The sequence below is a fragment of the Protopterus annectens genome, chromosome 8.part0 (genome assembly GCF_019279795.1).
Source record: "Protopterus annectens isolate FY-2018-M chromosome 8.part0, PAN1.0, whole genome shotgun sequence".
NCBI classification, from domain to species: domain Eukaryota; kingdom Metazoa; phylum Chordata; order Ceratodontiformes; family Protopteridae; genus Protopterus; species Protopterus annectens.
In genome coordinates this window covers 204,363,145-204,373,479 of record NC_056741.1, presented here as the reverse complement: position 1 = coordinate 204,373,479, position 10,335 = coordinate 204,363,145, and the positions used below count along the sequence as shown (strand labels likewise).

Below are 10,335 nucleotides of genomic sequence, written 5' to 3'. Positions count from 1 at the left end.
AAGCGAAGCTTACTAGACAGGATACTACGTCATACATATCTCAGACTGTACTTGGGAGGCATGTACCCTCTGTGAAAAGCTCTACAAAATCTGTAGTTGTTTATCAGTAAAGATGTAGCACTGATTTTTTTTGTGATTGAGACACACAGTGACACAGCTGTCATCACAAAAGAGTGATATATCACCTGGTCATTCAATTTATGTATCTATAAAAAAAATCGTATTACTACTTCCACACCCAGTATATACCAACTCTTTGGTTACTGCATATCAAGGAGAAAAATGTGAAAAGCTTTACAAAAATTGTAGCTGTTATTTCAGTAAAAATGCAGCAAGAGATGAAAGATAATGAAATGATTGATGCAGCTAAGCTTTAAAAAGTATTAGTTCCTGAAAAAGATAGATTACCTTAACTGGTTTGGAACTTTCTAGTTACTTAATCCACAGTGCTTTGCATGTTGTTTGCATTCAGTATTTTAAATTTGCAGGAAGTGATATCACTGCCCAGTGGTGTGAGAGAGAGAGAGATTTTATTTTGGTTGGTACTGTATGGACTTGATCCTAATATACAATGACATCAGACATAGTTATATCATGTCAGAGATTGCTAAAATACAAGCCCCCCCCACACACACACACACTCAGATGGAGCAGCAGGAGATCTGTTTCACATATAAATAATGCATCACTGTAATTTACTATTTGTCAGTATTTGTTTGATGAACCTGTTGGCATCTATGACGATTGTGGTTTCATCAAACTATATTCATTTTAAATTATTCAACCATCTTTTCTTCAGATGCTCCAAACTGGCTGTTTAAATGCAATGAAGAAACATGTTCAACTGGAATGGAGGTGGCAGGTATGTTTATATTATCATTTTGAGACTGTAGTAGTGCAATCTAAACAATAAACTATTTTACATATGTCCTAGTGTTACTTTGCATGCTTCAAATCATTTCAGTCCAGGGAAGAATGATTTGTAGACACTGTAGTATCGGAATGCAATCAGTATGGCATCACTTTGGAAAATGACTGATTGATATCCAGTGTAATGTAAGCATTAGTTCTTTTCAATGTGAATTGCAGGGCTTATCATATTCTCTGCAGTCAATATTGCATCAAAATGCTTTACAGGGCTTTGGAAATATACATACAGTGGGATTCAATAAACTGAAATCTCCATGCAAGAACAGTGTAGCCATTCCTGCATGGAATATGACCGCCGAGTGATCCAGTAAACTACTGTTCTGACATGCACAAGCCTGCCTACACTATTCCTGCATGGACACCACTGCATAATGCTAATTACATCATTTGCTGATGAAAAATATGCAAATAAGGTGAATTAGTGATTCAGCAAGCAGACAGGCATCCGTGCAAGAATAGGGTTAGTTGCAGAAATGTATTCGGCTACTAGCTGAATACATTTCTGCAAAAATTAAATCAGAGGCATGACAGCTCAAATAAAAGCAAGTATTACAATCTTTAGGTATGCCAATGGCCAAATATATGGCCATTGGCATGGAAAAGTGTTTCATTTTTCTAAAAATAAAAGTTTTTTTTTTTTGGCCAATCTCTGGTGTTTAAGCATAGGGCAGTGGCGGGCAAATGAGATTGTGACGAAAAAAATGTGAAAACACAATTTTCAATTTTAAGGTAAATCTGCATTTTGCCATTATAGTCTATGGGATGCAGAATCAAAACAATACCAGGGAACAGTGTTTGCTAAGGGGAAAGGCTCTGGTGTAGTGCAGTAACTATGGATTAAGGCCATGGGGTATGCAAACGAGGGGAAATTTACTGAATCACAAAAATATTCCAAGTGCCAAACTGCACCTAACCATGTAGATACTATAACATGATTGTGTAGGCAGGGGAAGCAGCTGACATGAAAAGGGTGTATGTCATGCTTGCTGTAAGCACATTGGAGCTCCATGGATCCCAGATAAGCTTAGCTAAGCACAGTTAAGCAAGGGGGTGTGTCTGAGGCTCTACTGACTTATTCCATGAAATGAAGAGCGTGTTCGCATCCAGGGAGGGCCATTTCTCAGTGTTTACATTAGCTAAACAGGTTTGGGCATTGTACACCGGGTCTTAAAAAATAAAAAAATAAAAACCTGGAAATAGCAGGACAGTTTTCATTTGGGCACTAGGTTTGTGTGGGGCACCTCAAGGCTTAAAATGGGTGGAAATGGGATGGGGAAAAAGGAAAATAGCAGAATAAAAGCAATCAAGAACAAATTATATAGCTAGCAGGTGGAAAGCATCATAGCCAAACATACAGGCAGCATCTGCAGCACAACAGTACAAACTATGCAAACACCTTACAGTCTGTTTTTTTTTTCACAAATTCTGCACCATTGGTGTACACATGCAGGGGAATTTTAACTGGAAAAATGTTAGGGGTTGCCATTGCTTTGATCCATCAGTATGTGCTAGAGGCTGAGGGCGGTGAGGAGGATAATGCTGACAACTGCCACAGACAGAGGAGGAGGAGAAGAGTGTTCAGACCCAGGGTAACGTATCAGGGGCTACATGATTTGGAGACAGTAGAGCACTACAGGGTGGACAGAGACATACTGCAGCAAATCACTGAGCTTTGCCGGCCTCAACTTAGACCCAGAGCCAACAGAGGGGAACCCATCCCAGTGGATACTATGGTATGTATAGGCTTAAGTATACTAGCTACAGGGACTTTCCAAAGACCTACTGGTGGCATGAGGTGGGGGGGGGTCTCACGGGCATCTACATCCAGTTTACTCCACCAGTTCCTGGATGCCATGCTATCAGATGCTGGTAAGAACATTTACTTCATCAACTCCCGTGATGAGAAAACCAGCAATATGCGTCTCTTCTACCATGTAGCAGAATACCTTGAGGTACTGGGTGCGATAGACTGCATGCACATCCACATCAAAGCACCACACGGTGAACAGGGTAGGGTCTACATAAACTGCAAGGACGTCCCCTCCAGCAACTGCCAGGTCATGTGCAATGCCCAAGGCATTATCATGAATGTGTGTGCTGGCAGCCCTGGAAGCTATCATGACTCCCTCATCTGGCATTCGTCACAGCTGTACTAGGCATGTGCCAGTGGGGGCATCCCATATGGCCATCTGTTGGGGGATGCTGGCTATACACTAGAGCTGTGGATGATGACACCCATCAAAAATGCACACACACCCACACAAGAATGCCATAATGAGCACACACACAAACCAAGATCATTATAGAGCATGTGTTTGGGATGCTCAAGTCACGGTTTCACTGCCTTGATATATCTGGTGGAGCCCTGCAGTACTCTCCAGCCACATGTGCACACATGTTCATAGTATGTGCCAAGCTACCCAGTATGATCCTATGGAAACAGCTGCAGCAGGAACAGCAAGGGGAAAGGCCACATAGCCCACCACCATTGCCATGGTCCCCACAGGCACAGAGGGGCTCAAAGGAGGAGGCTCGTGACCCTGCTCCTGTAGGCAGATGGAGGCATGCCCAGTATGCTCAAAGGCCTTGGCAAAGAGGCAATGTATAGCATGCACACTGACACTGTAGGGACCCAGGAACTGACACTTCTCTCTGACATGCACACACAGTAAAATGGATGACACCCACATCACATTACCTGTAACTTACCATGTATAGGCAGTGTACTGTGTACATTCAACATAGGCGGCCCTCAAGCACTGTCTTCACAACTGCCTCAGGCACAAGGTAAGTCAGTCTTCTTAACAATAAATGAACGGATTAGTATGTTTTGTAGCATATCTATGGTAATGCTGCATGCATGCAAGGGAATGGGGTGGCCTACTGGGATAGCAGCAGACAACTGACAGCTATGTGGGACACCAGGAAATGTCCAATGCTGGCCTCCTCATACTGTGCAGTAGTACCCAAGGTAGTGAATCTCACTGCAGTATATATGTGTGGGGCCAACTAACTGGGGGTCATAGGTCACAGGCATCGATGTCAGTGTGTGGAGGGTCCCATACCCACCCCTCAGACCCACATAGCAAGTGAGCTGTACAAAACCAGAGAGAAATGTCTGGCAAAGGCCTACAAATGGTGGCAATGTTGAATTACCGCCCCCCCCTACAGACTCACACAGTGATAGCACAGCAGGTCTCGCAGTTACAGTAAGACTATGAAGGGTAAGAAGTCTGAAACTCAAATATATGCTATTACAATGTGACCTGTGGTCTTTACTGATATGCCTCTAGGCCCCAACACAGGGCACAATAGTATGGTAAATGAAACCAAAATGTAAAGCACTAAGATTTAAGAATCTACCTGCCCGGTGAATAAGGACTCCTTACAAATAATACCAGCCACTCATCCTTAAACTACAGAAACTTGCCTTCCTACTTCAAAACCCTGTTACCAAAGGAAGCAAGAAAGTATGTGTTTTCTAAACCTAACAATACAGCTGAAATTTTACTAAAATAACTTCTACGTGTATTAAAATCTGCTACCTAGCCAAGATACCCAGCAGCCATACCCCTCTCTACCCTTTAACAAACAAACCTTCCTGTCCTTGTGTAGCCTCCCGTAACTGTTAACAGACCGTTCCCTATTTCTGTACTAGCTATCTCCTATCACTAGATTCGGCTGTATTCTACTCCTATCACTAGCTTCAGCTGTAATATACTTTTTGCCCACTAGGTTGCACCCTCAACTAGGCTTGTTTCACACACTTCTATCCCTTCTCTCTCATAGTATCATACAAAACATATATCTGCTGTACAAGACTGCTCTTATATTTCCCATTCTATTTGCTAAAGTCCTCAGTAATTGCACCCAGCTATCCCCCTACTATCACTACCACAGAATTTCTACCTCTACTCTTACCCTTACCTACCAGAAAGCAACTCAGTAGTCAGCAGCTCACAGATTGTTCTTTCAAAACTTTCTTCCTTTACTTGGATAATCCAGCTCCGTTCGACCTGTGGGCTCACTCCACTCCCCTACCCTACCCCCAATTCTCACCCACCCCAGGGCACCTCAACTTATACCTCTATAACCACACCCACATCCCCTAATATCCAATGACATACTGCTACTCATTAAAGTACTAAAGAGTTAGGTAAAACTTCACTCCTTCCTTCCTCATTACCAGTCCTTACCTCCTATTTATAAACTTACAATATACCCCTCACAATGCCTATAATACCCATGTCAAGACATATAAAGCTATTATTCTTATATGTACTCCTACCTTATCTAACTGTACCCCATGTCCTAACCACCTACAAACATCTCACCTAGGATGAGCTTCACTATCCCTTTAAGCAAACTTCCCTACCATCTCAGGAAGCCTCCCAAAACCACATAAACATGACATCAACACCAAGCTATATACTACCAAAGTATCATAGACTAGCCCACATTATTTATAGCTATCTCCAAGCCAGGAAATCTCAAAACATATTCTGTAAATTCCTAAATCTCACACATACACTTCAACAACACCTCCTAATAGATGGTGACATTCATCCCAACTCTGGCCCTAACAACAATTGCTCACTGACCCCCATAGTCCAAATCTCTCTACCTTACACACCCCTATGAGACCTCCCAACTCTCTCTTCATAGCACATCTCAACATACGTAGCATAAACAATAAAGTTGCCCACCTTCATGCTCTCTTAGCTATACATTCATTTGACATCCTATGTCTAACAGAAACATGGTTAAAACTTGCAACCCAGGACAATGAAATCACCCCACCTGGATACAATATTTTTAGATTATACCGCAAAACCAAGAAGGGTGGGTGGGGGGTTGGCTATCCTATAAAAAGCAGGGCTACATGTTACTTCTTTAGATGTGCAATCAGCTTCAGATACTAATGCTGAAATCCTTATTTCTAAACTTCAGATCAATGCCTGTAAATCCATCTACATCATATGCTCTTACCTTCCTTCTGGCAGTAACATCAACACCCTTGAAAATATTCTTAACTGGCTTTCTACAAACTTCCTACAAGAAACCATAGTCCTGGGTGACTTTAATATAGACTGGAATAGCTGTACTACTGCCGAGCCTACTACCCATATAAACCTATATGTTTTTTCCCAAACAATTATCTCCCCCACAAGGATCCACAAGCCTAACAACAAAGAAAGCACCTTAGACTGGATTCTAATAAATAGTCATCAGCTAACATATAAAGTAGGTGCCGTCCAAGATGACATTAGTGACCACTCATTGACCTATATAATTAGACAAAAGATCAATATTCCCAACCCAACCATATATAGAACTATATGACCAACAAACATTTTAACTGTGACAGCTTCCAAATTGAACTTAGGGCATGAGATTGGTCACCCCTAAAACACCTCCAACTAGAGTAAGCAGTGTTATACTTTAACACCAGATTCTTAGAACTCCTAGACTACCATGCCCCTACTCACTCTATTAGAAATAGGACTAAAACCACTCCATGGCTTGCAAAGGAAACTAGGCATAAAATTCTACTTAGAAATAAAATCTGGAACAAATGGCGAACTACTAAAAACCCAACTGATCATCAAACATTTAGACAGCTGAGAAATGCTACTAAACAAGCAATACTTTTAGATAAAAGAAACTTCTACTTTCAACTCCAGCAAACTCCGCAACACAGACCACAAAAGTTCTGGATAGGTATCAATGGACTCTTACATCCAGGTCACTCCAAAACACCATCCCCATCAGGCACCCCCCCACAAGAATCCCATGCAAATTGCTGATGCCTTTACCTTCTTTATTCAGTCCATCCAGTCTCTTGCTAATTCTCTACCTCCTGTTAGCTCTAGCCTGCCTTCCTCTGCTACTAGCTTACTTCCTCCATTTCATTTACAACCAGTTCTAACATCCCTCATCTGTACCCTTCTTCAAAAACTCAAACCATCCACCACCTCAGTTGATCAATTACCAGCAGAATATCTGCAAATAGCAGCAAAAGTTATAGCCTATCCTATTTCTATCCTAATAAATATGATCATAACTGAAGGACCCATCCCATCTATCTGGAAAATCTCCCATGTTATCCCACTACATAAAAGCAATAACTCAACTGATCTCTTTCCGTCCAATAGCCTTACTCTCTCCTTTAGCAAAAATTATGGAAAAATGCATCCACCAACAACTACTAAACCACCTACTCCAAAATAACTTACTAGCTAACTGTCAGCATTGCTTTAGGCCATTCCACAGCACCACCTCTGCCCTCTTATCCTTTTCTGACTGCATTAACAAAAATCGTAACAGCAATACTCTATCCTCTGCACTCTTTATCGACCTCTTAAAAGCCTTTGATATGCTAAGCCACCAGCTACTTATGAAAATACTTAAATCCCTCTCACTAGATACACAGGCATTACAATGGTTTAAATCCTACTTAGAAAATAGGCAACAGGCTGTACTCTGAGATAATAATCTATCCACCCACCTTCCTATTACCCTTGGTGTCCCTCAAGGCTCTATATTGGGCCCTCTCCTATTCTCAATTTTTATTAACGATCTAAATGTAAAAGTTCCTCAAGCTACCTACATACAATATCCAGATCATCATCTTCTTTTGGCTGTTCCTGTTAGGGGCCGCCACAGTGGATCATCAGTTTCCATTTCTTCCTGTCCTCTGCATCTTGCTCTGTCACACCAACCACCTGCATGTTCTCTATCACCACATCCATAAACCTTATATTTGGCCTTCCTCTTTTCCTGTTACCTGGCAGCTTCATCCTTAACATCTTTTCCCAATATACTCAGCATCCCTCCTCAGCACATGTCCAAACCAATTTAATCTTGCCTCTCTGGCTTTGTCTCCAAACCTTCCAACCTGGGCTGACCCTCTAATATACTTATTCTTAATCCTGTCCACCCTCATCACAACCAGTGCAAATCTTAACATCTTTAACTCTGCCACATCCAGCTCTAACTCCTGCCTTTTTGTCAGTGCCATTGTCTCCAACCCATATAACATAGCTGGTCTCACTACCCTCTTGTAGACCTTCCTTTCACTCTTACTGGTACTCGCCTGTCACAAATCACTCCTGACACTCTTCCCCACCCACTCCATCCTGCCTGTACTCTCTTCTTCACCTCTCTTCCACACTCACCCTTACTCTGAACTATTGATCCCAAGTATTTAAAGTCATCCACCTTCACCACCTCTACTCCTTGCATACTCACTATTCCTCTATCTTCCCTCTCATTCACACACATATATTCTGTCTTAGTCCTGCTGACCTTCATTCCTCTTCTCTTTAGAGAATATCTCCATCTCTCCAGGGTCTCCTCCACCTCTTCCCTACTCTCACTACAGAGCACAATGTCATCTGCAAACATCATAGTCCACGGGTCTCCTGTCTGATCTCATTTGTCAACCTGTCCATCACCACTGCAAATAAGATACAGTATACAATATGCAATATGCAGATGATTCCACATTAATATGCTCCACTACTTCTAAATCTGAACTGCAGTCCCTCACGCAAAAAGTGCTTAATATAGTAGAAAGCTGGTTCTTACAGTGCTGCCTCCTCCTGAACTCCATAAAAACAAAATTATTGCTCTTCACTCCTACACAAAAGTCCTCCCCAATAAACTTCACAGTCATATCTAATAATGGCACTGTCATATCTCCTGACCCAATCACCAAACTCTTAGGAGTAATAATAGACCACAACCTTAACTTTGACACTCACATCAACACTACAATAAAATCAGTTAACAGAAAACTAGGCTCCCTCTATAAGATTAAACACTTCCTTACTCCAGTAGCTAGAACTACTATTGCCCACACCCATCTTATCTCTCCTCTCCTCTTTGCCTCACCTATTTATACTAATCTGTCAAAAAACAACCTCAACAAACTGGCAACCTCCTATAATAACATTGCCAGATTTGCCACTGGCTCCCCATTTAGAACCCACCACTGCCATAATCTAAAACAGCTAGGATGGTTGGAGCTGCATAATCAGCTTCAATTTCACCAACTTATTATCGCCCACAAGACCCTTTATCATTCTAGCAATACTCCAATACTTACTAGCCTTATCACCCCTACAAAAAGCTTACAACCCTTTGCTCAGCAAATAAATTTCTTGTATCCATGCACAAATCCAACAATAAGGCTGGGGATTCACTGTTCTCCAACACTGTGGGGAAAACCTGGAACCTACTTCCCATTAAACTCTCATCTCTTTCTTCAACGTTACTTTTCAAAAAGAAACTTAAAGTATACCTTAGAACTCACTGGCTATGCCCCTGTACTAACCCAGACTACCAATCCCCTCCTTGCTATATTGCTGCATTAAGTCTAGCTCTTTCATAAACCACAGAGAGTATGATCTCTTAAGCTAAACTAAAGTCTGTATGAACTTAATCTTTTTAAGGAACCACTATAGAGTATGAAATTGTATACCAAGCTATCAACTTTATGAACGTGACTCTTTCTTATAAGTAATTTATTTTTCTTTGTTAAATATGTTAAGTAGCAAGATTACTAAGTTGTTATGTAAACAATTGCATTCTAGTCTTAAATTTGTACTGTAAATGAAGTTGCTATTATCTGTATATTGGAGCTTATCTCCCCGGGCCTCTAGTGAAAATGGACATATATCCAGTTGGATTAGCCCGGTCAACAAATATAAAATAAATAGAAATAAAACAAATATCAGCACAGTCTGTGCAAATGTGTACAGTTGACAGGTGTGACCCCCCCATATACCCACAGAAATGCAGTAACATGTATGTTTGCAGGGGAAATAGCAGCATAGAACACATTGGCAGAGCTGTCCCAATACACATGAAAACATGTTGCATGTCCACAATATGCAGGAGTCAATGAGCTATATGCATGTGTGGTTAATACTACAGGATCTGGTGAGTACATTCTCCTGGGAGTTGTCTTGTAGTGCCCTAGGTGCAGTGCTGTCTTTGACAGGGCCATGTGCAGATAACTGCAGTGCCAACTATTATGCATGTCATTGACACCTACTGCTCTGCCACTGACATACCTGGAAGTCACAGTGCTATGTGGAGTATGCTACACATATAATGGACTTCTTGAAGGCTGTGTAGCCAAGGTGCTAAGGCCTTTTTGAATATAGTGTATTTTGGTACTGTTGCCAGTGGTTATTTTCAATCATTTTTTTATATTTGCTTTTACATATAATGGATATACCTGCACAGTAGAATTCACTCTGTACCCACACCCATAACTCCCAACCTCTGAGAGCAAACCGTCTGGACAAGGGCAGAAATAAATGTGGAGTAAAGGCACAATGATAGGCATGTGTTGTAAATATTGGCCTTACATACTGAGAAAGTTGATAGGGTGAG

General features: G+C 41.4%; 1 protein-coding gene across 2 annotated transcripts in view; it reads left to right on the top strand.

The window, feature by feature from the left end:
• Positions 1 to 799: 799 nt before the first annotated feature.
• The window catches only part of LOC122808700 (CD209 antigen-like protein E), a 1,430,102-nt gene continuing 1,420,566 nt past the window's right edge, over positions 800 to 10,335 (top strand). For both annotated transcript variants that reach the window (XM_044079686.1, XM_044079687.1), the window contains exon 1: positions 800 to 862. In XM_044079686.1, coding sequence (XP_043935621.1) covers positions 850 to 862 — 13 coding nt within the window. In that variant the 5' untranslated portion in view covers positions 800 to 849. The remainder of the gene's footprint in view (positions 863 to 10,335) is intronic.